Below are 18498 nucleotides of genomic sequence, written 5' to 3' on the forward strand. Positions count from 1 at the left end.
CTTCCATAATGTTTCAATTAAAAGCTCTACAAAGACATCATCAATGCAGTCTCTTCTTTTGCCTTGTTTGGGGTAAGAATATCTGATGATGGAAGATCCAGAACAACATAGTAGATTCCATTTAATTCCCTACTTTAAGGATTTCACAATTTTAGTCTATTTCAAAGTTAGAAATCGAACAAATGTGTTTATGGCTTCTCAAATCTGCAGATTTAAGCCTTTTCTTGTATTATATGCAAGTAAACAAGACTCCCCTTGCTTCTAAACTATATGTCAGTTTCAGTTAAATATCTAAATATATCTTCTTGGTCTCTAATAAATTTGTGTCGGTATTTTTTCACAATTCGAACCTTTTATTTTGAAGCGATTAATCGATCAAAGTAGAGAAAAAAATCTTTTTCAGTCCCAGATTACTGTAAAACACACCTGCAATCAGAAAAACACACACACGACCTGTAAATATAAAGTACAGCAGCAGCCATGCAAGATAAATAAGATTTCTGAGAGAAGTGGTCAAAGATGGCACCATTAATGCTCCACAGCATGTGCAACAAAACAATAACAAACAACCACCGTATCTAGTAGTCTAACTTCCCTTACCTTCTCTGCGGAGCTTCACGGCTTCACCAAGGCAGTAAAGCTCTTTCTCGCTGTTATCCAAGGACGGGTCTGCGTCTGAACAAACAAAACAAGCACTTAGAAACACGCAGGGGCTTTCAGGAAACTTTGGGGGGCCCATGCGTGGAGCCCTACTGCCGCTCCTCCTGCTCCGGGGCTGGCTACCACCAGAGGATAGCATTAGCTTGCTAGCGCCTACGCTGGCTTCCTAAATCAAGTGGAGCTGTCAAAGCTAACAAACTTACAGCTGGACAGTTGGGGGATAGCATTACTGCACGCGACAACGACACAAACTCCGAGCGGTAACCGATAGCTTTGCTCGCGCGCATTTGTGCACGACTGTTAAAGCAACACATCAATATTGCATTTCGTAGTAATATTATGACAGTTACTTTGCTGCGCTCTGACAGACACCCTGCATGGTGGAGGAGCTTACTCAACTCAATCACAGACAGTTGGACCACGCACTTCCCGACAGTTTGTCCGCAAAAATAACAACGCTACCCGTCGTGCGAACTTACAGTCAACAAAACGTAATTTAGCCGCACTGACGAAGGAAGACCAAGGCTCGCAAAGGAATGTATCCGGACTTGGTATTTGGCGATCCAGTGTCGCCATTGCTCTTCCTTCTTGTTGCTTTGCTGAGAGCCGTTTTTTTCTGCCTCTCCTTCGCACGCAGCAGGCGAAAAACGAAAGAACGAGATATGCTGACGTCGTTCTCGTCAGGCTTCGGCGTTGTCCGGCAACTATCGGCGGGGGCGGTTGAGGGGCTGAAAGACAGGTACAGTATGGTTATTCACGAGTTCAAAAGTTCAGCGTTGTTCAGGTAAAGCCAAAAACCCATCATCACCATTTCCATAATTTAAAGATTACACTAGGCTTCATTATAAATAAATAAATGCCTTTTTTAAAAAAGTATTTTTGCAATAGCATGTTTTAGTAATATTTGCCCTTCAAAAAGCTAAGAAAAACTATCTTCATGGGGGGAAAATATTAGAAATTACCTCGATGTATTCAGCCAATACTGCTAAATTTAAAAATCTATATTTTTAAAGTCCACCTGTCTCTCTACAGTGTTGTGAAAAGTACTCATTATGTCTGAGGTTGTCACGTTTACATGTTTCAGACAATCAAACTAAGTTAATATCAGACAATTTTTGAATATTGATATCATTTATTACAGCAGAAAAGCTATATACACAATTATTATTCAACAATTAGAAATAGACTGGGCAAAAATGACATCATGGGAGAGTTCCAAGGAGAAAACAACTGCTGAGCAAGAAGAACACAAAAAACTCTTGATAATCCCCAAGACAGCATTTCATAAAAATAACATCTCACCAAAAGGCAAAAATGGTGTTGGCAGTGTGATGGAAGTTTTTGGAGTCAAAAGTCGATTAAAATGCAGATATAAATGCTTTTCTGTGACCTTAAACAAGCTGTCCAAGTCTCATTGGCAGTTATCACAAATACTTGACTGGAGTACTTGCTGCCATGGGTGGCACAACCAGTTATTAGGTTTATGGGCCAATTACGTTTTCACTCAGGGCCTAGTAGGTTTGGATTAAAAGCTGCAAACTAAAATTAAATTAAAAGCTGAATTTTACTCAGGTTATCTTTGTCTAATATTACGATGATGTCTGGGGAAAGATCCTTGGTCTTAGTTTATTGGAGGGACAGCTCAGGTTGAGTTGAAATGGTTTGGAGATGTCAAGAGGAGGGGTGGTGGATATATTCATATATTCAGCCAAGGATGCTGAATATGGAGCTGAAAGGCAGATGGAAAAGAGGAAGACCTCAGAAAAGATTCATGCGAGAAGAGGATGCTAGGGATAGGGCCAGATGGAGGAAGATGATCTGCTGCTATGGTGAACCCTGAAGTGAGCAACCAAAAGAAGAAGAAGAAGAAATCTTTTTATGTTTTATCTCCATTCATTATTTATCCTCATCTTCTCTGAAACACAGTGAACATGTCAGGAACCTTGGCATTATTTCTGGACATTGAATTCAGTTTTGACGATCATATCAATAGGATTGCTACAACTAATGTCTATCACTTAAAATCTATATCTATGGTTAAAAAATTCTTACCTCAAACTGACTCTGAGAAATTGCTTTCATATCAAGCAGGTTCAATTATTGTAATGCTCTCTCCAAATCATTCATAGGATGATTTCAGCTCATTCAAAATGAAAAATTTGACTACACTACCCAGTAATCAAGTTACATCATTTATTCCAGTTCAATATAGAGTTACCTTTGAAATCCTTTGATTAGTTCACAAAGCTCTCAATGCTTTCACCCTCAATTATATACCCGAACGCTAATAGCTCAATACAATAGGCTTGTGCAGGTTGAGCTCATGGCATTACAATGACCTCTTGTGGTTAAAAAGAGAAGCTGCATTCACTGTGCAAAGAAGTACCAAACAATCGACTGGTGTACTTTTAAAACATTAATAATATCTTCTGAAGTAAATCATGTTTTTACTTATAAATGATTTTGGATGATCTCAGAGATGAGGTGCTCTTTGTGAGTTTATTTTAAGGTGTGTGTATATATATATATATATATATATATATATATATATATATATACATATATATATATATACACACACACATTTTTTGCCAAAGAAAAATAAATCACGATTGTGTCCCTTTTCTCACAATATGTTTGTCGTTTCCAGTATGACAGCGATGATTAGGGATTAAGTACTCTCTGTTACATACACTTCCACTCCCACTTGATTGCAAATCGGTCTTGTGTTCTGAAACCTGAACAGAACAAATGGATTCAGATCACACACAACATACAGTCATCTTTTTAGGCAAATCAGAGGGGGCGTGAGAAAGACAGAGAATGGCGGAGATTACAAGGAAATGACAGCTCAGAAATGAGGGCAAGGAAATTGACTTGATTAGTTTACGCTGATGTGTCAATCAGATGAGATACAGACACAAGCACCGAGTCTGTGCATTCTTACATTATAATCTGTGCTTAAACACAATCCTTCCTGTCTTGCTTCCTGACACACACACACAAAAGATGACTCAGTCACAGTGTTGTGTTTATTTCCCCACATCGAGGTCCAACGGCCGATCAGAAGGTCACAGGACAATATAGGAAACACAGAGTGCTATTTTTACACTCAGCAGAGGACACGCTACTGGTTTTGTGTTACATGCTACTGGTTTTGTGGGGGGGGGGGGGGTTCTTATATAACAAAAACTTTAGTGACACAAAAGTGAAATAGTTCTTTTATTTTAAAAGGCTTCTCTTGTGGGAATGAATGTAGGCTTGCATTCATACAAAGACTAAAAGAAACGTCCTCATTTTTTTGTTTTTTTATTGGAAAAAAGTACATCCAAATTGTGCATGTGACAGAGTGCATTGCATAAGAAAAATTGGCAGGTTAAATGTAAAGGAATCATTAAAAAAAAGAAGAAGCTATAGCTGATTACAGGAGTGCAGTGGCATAACCAGTACACCAGACACTTGCTGTTTCACTGAACTTTAAAGTTAAAGGAATAGAAGGAATGAAACCACCCTACACAGAGACAGTCAAAACACAATAGAAAGGACAAGGAGAAAAAATAATAATAATCAAAAAACACATCTGGATATACTGAAAATGAGAAATGATACAAAAATACGACACAGTACTTAAAACACAATACCAGCTCACCATTTGGTCTGGGGGAAAAAAACCAAAACAACTATGGAGAACAGGATGGACTAGTTTAAACAACGGCACAATAACAGGCTTAAAAATCACATAAGAGATATGTAGGAAGCTTAAACCAGGATAAAAGAAAATAGCGCTTTGGCTGAATATTTTCGCTGCAAAAAGTGATGAAATTAACAAGAAAGTTGAAAATGCTTTAACTGGTACCTTTGAAGAAAAGTGTGACTGCACTGCATTTGGATTAAAGAAAGCAACTCTCAAGTATTCTTCATGGATTTATGCTCACAGTGCTTAAAGAGACAATTCACATCAAAAATCAAATTTACATATTTGCTTAGCTGACTGACACCGTGACAGGATGTAAACAGACAGGTTGTGCCCTGTTTGTTGGACACATGGTAGTACGCCTGGGGAAAAAAATGTATATTTGATTTTGAGGGTGAATTGTTCCTTTAATGCAACATTGATAAAATCACACAAGCACCTCATCAGTGCAAAATAAAAAGGTCCTAGACTACAGTTATTTTAACCTTGGAAATAAACTAGGTCAGGCTGCTTGCCTGTTTTTTACAAAGAAAAATCCGTAAGGATAAATGGTTGGCATGAGTCGAGTTTCATAGAGACTTCAGTGATTCCCTCTTTCTGACACTAGATGGTATGAGGGAGTCAGTTAACTGATGTAAAAGAAATGGTTTTGGAATGAGGCATATCTTTTTAATCTACAAATATTTTTGAAAAATGTGCAAATACAAGGCAAAATGTATATTACATTTTGCAATATCGATCACACTCACTTTTGTAAATAAACACATTTAGTTACGGTTAACAAGGAGTCATAAAATGTGCTTTTCACACTGCCCTTAAAGCAGATGATCTTAGATCTTAGAAAATAAAATGTCCAAGTGTGGTGTCACAGAGAAAGGGCTGAGCACCTTATGTTCATCTGTGTAAAAATAAGTGTAATAAACCTCATAAACTCCAATACTTCTATGAAGACCAAATCAGGTCATAGGATTCGATCAGCGGCGCATTTAAAAGGATTTGGCATGCTTGTTGCATTGGTGCTGCTATTGTGTGTGGATGGCTTCTTGTCTACCACCTGATACCACATCAGGTCATATTGGGTTACAAAACACCAATGCAAATCTGTACTGCTGCAAAACTTAACTGCAGTCAGCAGTTTAATATGAGCTACCCATTGATCCTTCACTTTGTGTGTCTTCATCACTTTCACAGAGTATTTGTGTGTGTGTGTTTATGTGTTAAAATCTCTTCATTTCTCCACGTGTACTTAACATGCACGCATACTTTTTGTATGTGTATGTGTGTGTATGTGTATGTGTGTGCGTGCGTGCACTTAAGGGTGATTTTCTGTATGTGGCATGTGCATGTTTTCTGTGTTTTGTACTGAGTCTTTGTGTGTATCTGTATGTTAGATTGGCGCAGGGACCTGGTGCCTTCCTGGTCCAGGTTGGGATGAAAATTTCCGGGAGTGCCAGCGAGTCTCTTTGTACACAAACCAAGCATTGAACGCCCACACAAGCATGTTAAGGTAGCCAAACACCTGGATAATATAGACAAAAAAATAATCATTAGAAATATTTTTTTTATATCAATGCAATATTTAGTAATGTTAAAACCAATATTTTTTTAGCTTTCAAACACACAAAGCAGAAACAGATTTCCCGAACATTTGTTGCCATTCCAAACATGCCCTCTGGTGGACAAACGATGAAACATCAATCAAAGGTGCTGCTCCTGTCTATTCTATGCTTTACACATTTTCATTTATTGGCACTTATAAATGCTGATAATCATATATCAGCAAACAGTTAATATCAGCTGATTATTATTTCATCTCACCACAGATATATTGAGGGTCCGCATGTTAGCAAACTCCGTGACCTCACAGGTGATGTTGCTACCCTTACAGAGTGCCAGCGTGCCACTGATGCCTTCAGTGTCTGTGGCACTCTTTACATTCTGCAGGCCTTTAGCCCAGGCGGATGAACACACCAGCCACAGGAAAACCAGGATCGCTGTGATCACAAAGTCCTGGAGAGGAGGGTAAATACATGAACAATTTCAATACATTTCAAATCAGGCCTTGCATCAACTGGGACGATTACAGGAGGCAAGATCAAGACTCACAAAAATGGGTCCAAAGTCAGAGTCCTTGTAGACGTGCATGTAGCCTAAATACACCAGCAGAGCTGCCATGCTGTAAAGGAAGCAGACAATGCCAACACCTACAAAGAACTCCGCCGAGGAGGCCGAGTCTCCCATCATGTGTGTTGTAGTGACAGAGTGGTTACAAAGAGTCGTATTTTTATCAATGAGCGGGAACTGGCTTAACCTGGGAATGATACAGAATAGACAGAATAAATGGGTAATTTCTTATATAATTAACTTAAACTGTACGTGAAAATTAAATATGTTGAAATGCTCACCTAAATGGGTATTGATACATGGCATTGAGAGTTTCATTACTGCCATCGCCACAGAGGATAGATATGACGTTCTTCCCTGAAAATCCACCGCAGCAGCCAAAAGCAAATATGGCTGTGAGCTGTTTGGACAGTAAGAAGATAGTGGCATGAGAAAAAAGTTATTAATAACATCAAAACCAGGAAAGCATAGGCTCTGGAGAATTTCTAAGTGGTGGGATTATGATCAGCATGTTCAATATAAAGAATTGCCTGAAAAAATACAACAACTGAGCAATTTTTACAGGATCATAAAAGAAGAGTTTCAAGAATTTGAAAGAGAGGATCAAATATTGGGTCAGTGACTTTCTATTTGCCATTGAAAAAAGATACAGAAAAAAACATGACAGCACAAATCAAGTATTTCCTTTAAAGAACCACATCATTTTTTCAAAACGTAAAAATGTGACTTGCATGGTTTCACTAATCCTGCCACTCAGCTCTTAAATTCTTTCTTGCAGAAAAGCATCTGATTCAGCCTGCTGACCATGTGACACTAATGCTCCCCTTTAAACCAACACAAACAGAATTCTTTTAGTGAGGGTGGCTGCCACTCAGCTCAACCTTTAAACAAGGTTAACCAGTGATAATAGAAATCACTGAGCAGCATGATGGGTAACAATGATTTCAAGTGAAAATAGGCACCATGTGTCGTGGAAAGCTTCGTATTTCAGTGCAATAAATAAATAGCTCTTAGATTTATGACTTTTAGATTTTTGACTGCCCTGTGACCACTAATGTTGCATTTAACAGTTAATATGGTGAAGATCACAGCAAATAGAGGCTTCCATGTTTGCACATCTAGCAGACATGCTGCAACGATATGCAATAGTAACTTACATTTGGAATTCTGTATCTGGCTACACGGTAATCTTGAAGTAAAGTTCAATCTCCTTTTTCCTCTGTTTTGGTCTCCACCGACTATTTATGGAAATCTGTGGGTCTTTCTTTGGCTAATAAATATTACACTAAAATTATTATCTAGTTACTAACTTTGCTTGTCTCTTGTGGTAATCTTATATGCAACCATATTTTTGTCCTAAGCTACTTTAAACTATCTCTTGGGAATGCCTTGGTGTCCCCCTGGAAGAGCTGGAGGTGGCAGAGCATTGGGGTGTCTGGGTACTTCTGATTAGGCTGCTGCCCCCACAAGAAGGATGATTTTGTAAAAGGCTGTAAATAAATGATGACAGTGGCTTTTCATGTCTTTAAAAAAAGGGTAATTGAGGAAGCATTCATTTACTCAAATGCTAGTTTCCAGCCTTTTCAAATACAGGACAATGTTAATTCTGTAAGTGCAGTCCCATTGGGTGCGAAATAGGAGATAAAGCAGGGTAGAGTGTTTTTTAGTTACAGTGGTCCCTTGCTATAATGCGGTTCATCTTTCGCGGTCTCGCTGTTTCACAGATTTTTTTTTTTTTGGTGCAATTTTTGCATGTTTTTTTTTCTTTCAGCGCACTGTGTTCTGTGTCCTGATTGGCTGTAGACCATTGTCAATCAATCTCGTGCCGTGTCTCCTGTACAGTACAGAATGCGTTCAGTTTGTCAAGTTGACATAAATCTTTGATCGCTAGTAGTTTGACTCTGAAGAGCTGTACTGTATGTTTGTAACTTTTCTCCCCAACGAACACAACAATGTCGACGAAACGTTTTGCACCCTCAAAGGCAACCGCGGGTGCCTTTGGTTACATTCTATAATACTGGACTTATTTTTTTAATTAAACAACTACAATAGAATGATACACAAAAGCCTGCTGCTTCAGGTATGCAACTCACTCTTTGATCTCTTTTATACCATGTTTTCAAACCCTTTAAATCCATAATTTAGTCCAGATGAGTTTGCAAGCAGGAGGCATAGTACCATTAGCTAAACTAAACTGAGACCAGTGTTGTAACATTGCTTCACAGCCCAGCTAGCTCATATGGCAGAGCATGAGACTCTTAATCTCGGGGTCATGGGTTCAAGCCCCATGTTTAAATAATTGAGTGACAAAGAAAGGGAAGAATTAGTTCTTGCTTCCACTATGAGACTCAAAGCTATGTTGCTGTCAGGCAGTTTATCACTATGTTGATATTTTTCTATGACTATAATGAGAGAATGAATTGGAATGGAATGAATGGAATAAATTCTAGCTGACAAAGACAGGCATGTCAACATTTCCATTTTCCCTCAATCACGTTTCGTATTGATCATCAATACAACCCCAGAAGAGAGAAGGGCTAAAGTTAGAATTGTTTGCTTGTTTTTGTAATGTCAATCTTGACTTAGATGACACCGTCAGCTAGCTTGTCAGGATGGCCGAGCGGTCTAGGGCGCCAGACTCAAGGATAGATACCGTCCACAAAAAAAGGGACTTCTGGTCTCCAAATGGAGGCGTGGGTTCAAATCCCACTCCTGACAAAATTTTTACTCTCCAATTTCAATCAAGCTGTTTGATTACAACTCATGGAATGATTGACTCTTCTTAAAATGAATCATCAGCTCCTTTGTTTCATGGAGTTTGAGAGGTTTTCTGTCCACCACAATGCAACAATGTTGATTTCCTCCTGAAGATGGAGGCGTAGTCTGCAAACATCAACACAGGTTTCTTTCCATGTCTGTGAAAGCAGTCAAGGGTGCACAGAGTGAACAGGAAGAGGGCTGAGCATACAACCCTGAGGGGGTGGAGGAGGTTTAACTGCCTGTGCAAACTGTCTGAAGTCTGTTTGTGAAGACATCCAACTGCAAAGTGTGATACTTAACTAGAATGTGCCACTTATTTCCATGGAGAAACATGGACGAATGCTTAGCTAAAATCAGCAAAAGGATTTTTGGAGGGAAATGGCATACTCTGTGAATTTGTTGAGTTTTGAATGAAAACGGAGCCCAGCTTCTGTAAATATGTAGGCACAGTAGTTTCTGATTTCAATCTGTTCAGTGATTCTGAGTCTTATTCATTTTATATCCCTGCTACAGAAAACTGACCATAATTAGAAAGGATAGAGAATAATGTTAGATTAACTCTTATACCAGCCCTCTACATCCTTAGTCACAGCAAAGTGAAAAATACATTGAGATTGTGCAAGTCTTTAGGTGTAGTTGTGATGTCATGAGTCCTTTTGACAGCTGTCAGGATGGATGAGTGGTCTAAGGCGCCAGACTCAAGGATTCACTCCTTCCTCATGAAAGGGACTTCTGGTCTCCAAATGGAGGCGTGGGTTCAAATCCCACTCCTGCCATGCCCTTTTTCTTCTCACATTTAATTTACGTTTATAAAACTTTGTGAGTAAAAACATATTGAAAAAGGTTCATCAGCTCTACTAATCTACATCAAATTGCTTTCTTTTAGCTGAAATCAGTAGTCAGATCCTTAGTTTTGTTTTCTGTTAAGCAGTAGGTTGTTTTCTGTGCTCTGTACTACAAATTGCTGATTTCCTCCTGATACAAAGTCTCATTATTGTCACTCTGGATGATGTAGTACATAAACCTTCCCAACAGGTTTCTTTTCTGGGTGCCCCATGATTCTCTGAGTGTGCAGTGCCCTCAATTTCTAACTCACATCCACACCTTCACGTGGCCGCCAGAGACATTGATGAATACACAGACTCAGTCTGTGGATTTATCAGGAAATGCGTGGAAGATGTCGTCCCATCCAGAACAGTCAAATCCTTCCCAAATCAAAAACCCTGGATTAACGGAGATGTTCGCGCGGCACTGGCGGCACGGAACACCGCCTTTGCCTCCGCGAACACATCGGACTACAAACACGCACATTACCAACTCCGGAAGACGATCAAAGCAGCCAAACGTGAGTACAGGGACAGGGTGGAGCAACAGTTTGACAACCCTCGGAGTATGTGGCAGGGACTAAACACGATCGCAGACTTTAGAGGGAAAACCAGCACACCACAGACCACGGCCTCTCTGTGTGAGGATCTAAACGTATTCTACGCTAGATTCGACACAGCGAACACCATGAGACCGGACAGTGTGCGCACTGACGTCATCCGCGGTGCGCACACTGTGTCTGAGGAGGATGTGCGGAAGTGCTTCAGGAAGGTGAACGCACGCAAAGCTACTGGTCCGGACTGGATTCCCGGCCGCGTCCTCAGGTCATGCGCGGCTCAGCTGGCTTGAGTGTTCACGCACATCTTCAACCTTTCCCTCTCTCTGTCTGTAGTCCCAGCCTGCTTCAAAATGGCCACCATCGTCCCTGTACCCAAATCCTCCACCATCTCCTCATTGAACGACTGGCGACCTGTAGCCCTGACCCCCATCGTAAGCAAATGCTTCGAGAAGCTGGTCAGGGACTTCATCTGCTCTGCACTACCCGACTCACTGGACCCTCTACAGTTTGCATACCGCCACAACAGGTCCACTGATGATGCCATAGCCCTGACACTACACACTGCCCTGTCACACCTGGAGAAGAGAGACACGTATGTGAGAATGCTGTTTGTAGATTACAGCTCAGCATTCAATACCATCATTCCCTCGAAGCTGGACAGGAAACTGCAGGATCTAGAACTGAGCAGCTCCCTCTGCAGCTGGATCCTTAGCTTCCTGTCTGACAGACGCCAGGTGGTCAGACTGGGCAGCATCACCTCATCCCCCATCACACTGAACACTGGTGCTCCACAGGGGTGTGTACTGAGCCCTCTCCTATACTCACTCTACACCTACGACTGCACAGCCACTAACAGCTCCAACATCATTGTGAAGTTTGCGGACGACACTACAGTGGTGGGTCTTATCACCAACGGTGATGAGACGGCTTACAGGGAGGAGGTCAGCGCCCTGACCCACTGGTGTCAAGACAACCATCTCACCCTCAACGTCGCAAAGACAAAGGAGTTGATAGTGGACTTCCGGAGGTGCAGAGAAGTACACACCCCCATCACCATCAACGGCGCTGCTGTGGAGAGAGTGAGCAGCTTCCGGTTCCTTGGCGTACATCTGGCTGAGGATCTTACGTGGTCAGTACACACAAACAAAACAGTGAAGAAGGCGCAGCAGCGCCTCTTCTTTCTCAGGAGACTGAAAAGATTCGGCATGAGCCCCCGCATCCTCAGGACCTTCTATCACTGTGCCATTGAGAGCATCCTCACTGGATGCATCACCACCTGGTATGGCAACAGCACCGCCTACAACTGCAAAGCTCTCCAGCGAGTAGTGCGGTGCTCTGAACGGATAATTGGAGGTGAGCTTCCCTCCCTCCAAGACATCTACAGGAAGCGCTGCCTGAGGAAAGCGGGGAGGATCATCAAGGACTCCAGTCACCCCAGCCATAAACTGTTCAGACTGCTTCCATCAGGAAGGAGGTTCTGCAGCATCCGGTCCCGTACCAGCAGACTGAGAGACAGCTTTTTCCATCAGGCCATCAGACTGCTGAACACGTCATAGACACCTCAGCTTCACTACTGGAACTTTAACATTATGCACTCCACACTGTATATAAATGCCACTTGTTTTGCACATATTCAACTCTGTATATTTTATATATTTTATTATTATTATTATTATTATTTTTATTTTATTTTTTTTATTTTTTTATTTTATTTTTTTACTATTTAATTTGTAAAAATGTGTATACACACACACACACACACACACACACACACGTAGGAAAATATTTAGTATACACATCCAGAAATGCATACACTATTATATATTGTACATATATTTATTAGTTTCAGGTTGGCCATTCTTGTATTTTGCTCGTTTGTGTTGTTGTGTTTGCACATCTCTGTTGCTTGTGGGGCTCGCACACAAGAATTTCACTCGCATGTGCTGTGCCAGTGTGCCTGCACATGTGATGTGACAATAAAAAGTGATTTGATTTGTGATTTGACCTTGCTTGTTTACTGTGAAGTTGCACTAAAATATATTCTAAGGGGAGGGATGTTCAGTTTTTTAATGATTTATAGCAGGGGTAGGGAACTCCAGGCCTCGAGAGCCAGTGCCCTGCAGGTTTTAGATGTGTCCTTGATACAACACAGCTGATTTAAATGGCTAAACGACCTCCTCAACATGTCTTGAAGTTCTCCAGAGACCTGGTAATGAACTAATCATTTGATTCAGGTGTGTTGACCCAGGGTGAGATCTAAAACCTGCAGGCTCTCGAGGCCTGGAATTCCCTACCCCTGATTTATAGCCTGCATGTATTTAATTAGCATCCCATTTAGTTACAGATGCAGTTTGCTAACCCTCTTGATCATAGATGTTCATCAACATGCTTCCTTGGACTATGAGGATTTTTTTAAATAAATGCTTTTTAAAGACCAAACAATCCATTCGTTTTCTTCCACTTATCAAATTCAGGATAAGCAGATGAAGCTACAGCACTCTGAGAACCCAAAGAAGCAGAACATGACATGAAACAAACTGAGGTTCTTTCCCCCACCATCACCAAATTAATAATACCTGAGATAAAGGTGGATGTGAACTGGCTCTGTATCTCCTTGTACAGGGAGTCTACAGACTGAAGGCCAGGAAGTGGTTTGCATCATGAAAACAAAGAAATGGCCTTTGAGCCCATAGAGAATGTTTCCTTATACAGAAAAACATACAAAAAAATCGGCCCAGGACACACCAACTAAAACCTTTACAATACTTCAAACTCACTTCCTGAATTCTGTTTTGTCAGCAAAACTGTATCACACACGGTCACGCTGCAAAGTGCTTTCAACAGGGGCAGCTGTCCTTTAACGCTTTATGTACACCACAAACCCCCACACCTCTAGACTTCTCTCCAGATGTTTCTCCAGATGTCACTGACTGCCACTTCCTGTTTTTTTTCTCTTTTTTTCTTGGCTAAAATTACATACTTCTCTCAAATTGTCTCTGCCTTTATGAACTACTGCAAGGGCCAGCATAGCCCAAACACACATTGGCATCTTCTTAAAACACTGTGACTCTCTAAAAACTGTGGCAACACAGCAATACCTTATCAGTCCTTAGTCTCCATTTGTTTGGCATCCAAAACATCTGCAAACCCCTCAGTGCCAAATTATGGACATTCCTGAAACTAGAGCTCATAATCGAGCTGTGAGGGAGAATAAACAATCCACACACACAGCACCTATTCATAATACGCAGAAGAAGCTACCATTTATTTGTTTTTTTGTATGTTATAAAAACGACCTGAACTGATAAGGAAAGAGAATTAAGTGCTTGCAGAAGGAGGGGTCTGTACTTTGACAAGCTGTTAAGGAAAGACAAATTTCCCAAAAAGTTAGAAACGTTGGCAGAAAAGCAGTATAATCAGCACTTCATTTCTCACACAGTAGTCGCAGAGCTCTGGTCAGTCTGACCACGAATCCCAAATCCACTTGAGTGTGTGCACGCCTACTCGTGTCACTGTGTTTCCCTCCAGAGGCCCTGCACAAACTGGCTCTCCATATTTAGCCAGAGAAATGTGGTGGAGTCACGAGTCCATAAAGAGAGAAAAAACGCTTTATTATCATTCTTATTAAACAACGATGAGGGAATGGGGGCATCCTTGTAGCGTTTGTTATGCTGAAGACTCCTCCCTGTGTCCTACTGTGTGGGAGATAACATCTTGGGTGGTACGACTGTTCAGGACGTGCCAGATATGAGTACAAATAAAGTGGCATTTGATTCAATAAATAATTTATAAGGGAGATGAATTCTGGATAAAAAACAAAACCTGTTTGATAACCTTCAGTTTTCATGTTACATTAAATTTTGTTCTTAGATCTACTGAACGTGCTATCACCTGAAGGCAGGATACTTTCTGTAGGCTGTCTGTAGGATTGTGTGTTTAAGAGTTTGCGGGGGATGCACACACACACACACACACACACACACACACACACACACACACACACACACACACACACACACACACACACACACACTAATTCCATGTTAAAAATATCTTTTAGTGGGAAAAATTTGGTTAGGATGTAGTGTTTGTCACAAAAAGTGTATCCATCCATTCTTTGTTGCTTATCAGAGTCTGGATTGTAGAGTCCAAGTCCAGGAAGATGCCCCAGCCAACTCCTTCAGCTCTTCCGGAGATTGGTCAGTGGGGGGGCATTCCAAAGTCAACCAAGAGATGTAATCTTTCCCGCTTGTCCTAGGAGCTCCTCCCAGTAGGACGTGCCCAGAACACCTTTCACAGAATAACCTTCATATTGTGTCCATGTCCTCTCCTGGACTATTAGCACCATCATGTCTTTATTATTGTGTGAATACCTGCACACGTTTCATCATCTAGCCCCACGTAAATGAGAAATGACTTTGTGTTGTATAAAACCAACACTTTCTGAGTCAGATGACTGAGTGTTACTGTTGCCATAAAGCTCTTCCAGCCTGTGTGTGTTATGAAAAAATAGAACAGCTGAGGGAAAGCGTTGCCGGGCTGGATTCCTGACCCAGTTATGCAGAGAACAACTGATCGCTGGACTTTCCGCAAGAAATCTCCTGCATGTTTAAGTGAGTGTACGTGTAACTGAAACGTTTCAGCCACAAGCAGTCACTCGGAGGTGAATTATTGGTAAAAGATGCATTAATATGTAACTGTGTTGTCTGAAGGGCAGGCAAGTCCAGCTGCACTAATCTGCACCACTTCAGCAGACTTTCTTGTGTCCTAGAAAAATGCTGTACACATTTGTCTAGAGGCCTTACATTATTTCATTCTAACCATATTAGTGCTTTTATCTTATTTCTTCTAGTGTTATAATGAACAACAATTAACCTTACACATATATATACGTTCTTCTTGGCTTAAATTCAAACCTCAACCAATGTTTAATCAAGTTGTAGTCATGCTTTTGAGGCTTAATCTAATAATCTGCTATAACGTTCTAACTAGTGTTTTTCTTTCTTCTGTAGGGAGAAGGGGAAACCCAAGAATCAAGGAAGAACTGGACCTCCCTGTCCTGTGGGTAGGACCCACACTCTCCCTGAAAACTCAGAAAATACGCGTACAATAGTTTGCGTCCAACTTACCCACTCCACCAGTTTGACGAAGCCGAGGGGCTCCTTCAGGGGCGACAGGTTTAGTCGAAATCCGGTCATCATGATTGTGCTTTTCTGATCCAAAATCTTTATCCAGCTGTTTCTAAGCTGTGGATGTTGCTCCAACAAGGGAAGGAAAAGGGGGAGTAGACAGAGTGACGTGGTCTCTACTGCTAACGCTGCAAAAAAACAGGGAGCAGATTCAGTTTTACAATCCAACTTCTCATCCCACCAAAAAGGAGATCCAGTGTCTCTAGCGTGGAAGATAAAACGTTCCACTCGTTTAATAATCTTTAAAAAAAACAAATATTAATTTGAATGTCCTTATTCGTCATCTTTTTTTTTTCTTTTTCTTTTTTTAAATTTCCAGTGTAGATCCGCTCTGCGCTGGTGCTGATGCTCAGATGGAGCGGATACGCGCGTAAAGAGTGCCAAAACTCGCTTTGCCTTTGATCAGAACGCGTGCCGTGTATTTGGTTACAGGAAAATCATGGCTAAAACAAAAGAGAAAACCTTTTTAGTTTGGGGTTTTTTTTGTTGTTGAGAGAAGCGTACTTTCCCCCGAGCCAGGTAAAATAAAAAAAATAAAAAAAACCGCAAAGACAACTTGGAAAACCCTACAGCTGCGAGATAAGTACCGGGGTTTTACCGCAGAAAACCCATGCAAATTCACACCAGGAGGCACGAAAGTTATCGTTAACTCACTTCTGAGTGCCAAAAAGTATCGAAAGTGTCCTATTGGGTTCTCACTGGATCCATTCTCCAAAAAGCTGCCGCCCCTTGCGCCGTTTGCACCAACTGTGCACCGCCCCTTTAGTGCTGACTGGGTCATATGACTCTTAGCAAAGTGCAAGGGAAGAATTCTTGACATTTATTTACTATTAAGGATGCGGTGCAAGGACCAGTTAAAATAAAGGGATATTACGCCACATTTTCCACAGCAAGATTCAAATCTAAGGCGTTCAGCACATGTTTGGAATCACTGGACAAAAGCAATCAATTTCTCATCATATCATATCAAGTGATCTGGGAGGTGACTAGACTCTTGCACCTCATCTCAGATCACTGTTCAGACTTTTAAAAGTAGCGGACCCAGAGTAGCGGTGCGCTTCTAAATAAAGCTGGGGTTTTCGATTTTCTTGGAAGGTTGAATGTCTGACCGGGAAAATTCACGGGATGGGAAAGCGACTGGAACTGTGGTTCCTGAAGTCATTCTCAAGCTATTAGGCTGATATCAGGCAAATATGCTAGATCATAAGGTGCCCCAAGTTATTCTCTAGCAGTAACATATAATTAGTAACATGCTCGTGACGATTTTTTGTATTAGTTTTTAGCTTTTTCAATCAAACCAAGGAGCAGTCGCCAGAGCTATAAAATTAATCGAATTTAGAAAACTGCAGTGCCTGTAATGACCACTCGGGGTTGGCTCTAAAAGCAGATAGAATCACATACAGTAGATCGATTCCTGTCAAAAATGTTCAACTTTACAGAATTAAAATTATAAGAAAAAATCCAAAACAAACTGATGCAGTCAGAGTGGCTACATTCAAATCCATCCATCTGAAAATTGTATTAATGGAGTGTGAGGAACACAAAGCCTGCCTGCTCATTTAGAGGAAGAAACTGCAGGAGAAGGAATTCCTATGTTCAAATCTTTACCGCAGATAATATAAAAGCTGGAAATAACCACCACGATGTCACCCATTAGTTAGTGAAATTCTGTTATGAAGCCTTTATCTTGGGCTTTCTATTGGGAAACCACGTGTGATGGACGAGGAGTTGTTATAATTGGCAAGTTGTTAGCCAGTGAGAATATCCTGCCTAAGCCTTAGAATGACCATAATTTACAAAATGACACTAACGCCCTGTTCAATTTGACTTTAAACTTGTGATTAAACTTAAGTTCGTGATGAAACTAGGAAAGTGTTTTCTGAGGTCACAGAAAGGGAGAAGAGGGATGTTTTCCAGAAGTCTTCCTGCACCCCTCTGCTGGTGATTAAAGTGAATGCAGGTTTAAGGCACATTTGAATTGTTTTTTACTTTTCAGTACTAAAAGCTGCAGTCATCTTTTATACTATTAACTTTATCAGGATTTTAAATTTTCAAATAAACATTATAAAGTCAGCATTTTTAACTCGTTGAATATACAAACTGTTCCAACCTGTGATTAAAGATTTACTAGGTTTAAAGAAACATTATGATTCAGGAGCTGCTGTCACTTGGAGAAAGAAAACAAACACCAGCCTCCTGTGTTAAAGTCTGATGCCTGGTTGACCATTAAAGCTCCAAATGTGGGCTCACTGTTTAATGCCTTCCTACGTTGCTGCTGTAAAAATATCTAAGGCTTTATCATTAATTTCAAAACAGTGGGGATGCTGTGTAAGATGTAAATGAAAATAGAATGCACTGATTTGCAAATCCCATTAACCAACAGTTTATTCACAGTATAACACAGAAAACATCAAATATTTAAACTGAGAAATTTCACTATTTATACTAAGGCTGGAAGAGTAAGTAAATTTTGAAAAAGATTAAAAAGATTGAGAGACTCTGAAGACATCTCTATGCAGAGAGGACAAGGCCAGAAATCAGTACTGGATACCTGCAATCTCTGGGGCTTCAGGAAGCCCAGCATTAAAAATATGACATGATTCTGTCCTTTAGATCACTGCATGGGCTCAGGAACACTTCCAGAAATCACTGTTTATTAACACAGGTTAAGCCTCTAGCATGCAAAG

The 18498-nt window shown here is 40.7% G+C and overlaps 2 protein-coding genes and 1 non-coding gene across 3 annotated transcripts in view; 1 reads left to right on the plus strand and 2 right to left on the minus strand.

Annotated features, from left to right (window-relative positions):
• Positions 1-1312, minus strand: part of atxn7l1 (ataxin 7-like 1) — a 32099-nt gene extending 30787 nt beyond the window's left edge. The window contains exons 1-2 of the mRNA XM_085436165.1: positions 1140-1312; positions 601-675 (exon numbers count right to left, since the gene is read on the minus strand). Coding sequence (XP_085292291.1) covers positions 601-675; positions 1140-1236 — 172 coding nt within the window. The 5' untranslated portion in view covers positions 1237-1312. The remainder of the gene's footprint in view (positions 1-600; positions 676-1139) is intronic.
• A 2641-nt stretch (positions 1313-3953) lies between these two features.
• Positions 3954-16541, minus strand: sypl1 (synaptophysin-like 1). The gene is made up of 6 exons (XM_085436658.1): positions 16466-16541; positions 15752-15939; positions 6760-6878; positions 6461-6665; positions 6173-6364; positions 3954-5873 (listed from the first exon to the last, which is right to left on the minus strand). Exons 2-6 carry the CDS (start codon positions 15821-15823, stop codon positions 5742-5744), a joined length of 720 nt encoding a protein of 239 aa, XP_085292784.1. The 5' UTR covers positions 15824-15939; positions 16466-16541; the 3' UTR covers positions 3954-5741.
• On the plus strand, positions 9085-9196 carry trnal-caa (transfer RNA leucine (anticodon CAA)). Its single transcript has 2 exons — positions 9085-9122; positions 9151-9196. It is a non-coding gene; the product is annotated as a tRNA-Leu (tRNA).
• Positions 16542-18498: the final 1957 nt, after the last annotated feature.

The sequence above is a fragment of the Copadichromis virginalis genome, linkage group LG17 (genome assembly GCF_057382275.1).
Source record: "Copadichromis virginalis isolate Kocher_CV1m ecotype Utaka linkage group LG17, C_Virginalis_male_GT1.1, whole genome shotgun sequence".
Lineage (NCBI taxonomy): Eukaryota > Metazoa > Chordata > Actinopteri > Cichliformes > Cichlidae > Copadichromis > Copadichromis virginalis.

Excerpts from the sequence above, each read along its gene's own strand:
- sypl1 (XM_085436658.1), bottom strand. The coding sequence starts at position 15,823 with ATGATGACCGGATTTCGACTAAACCTGTCGCCCCTGAAGGAGCCCCTC. Across the intron at positions 6,879-15,751 it reads TCGTCAAACTGGTGGAGTGG|CTCACAGCCATATTTGCTTT; the intron begins GTAAGTTGGACG and ends CTGTCCAAACAG. Across the intron at positions 5,874-6,172 it reads GGACCCTCAATATATCTGTG|GTGTTTGGCTACCTTAACAT; the intron begins GTGAGATGAAAT and ends TATATTATCCAG.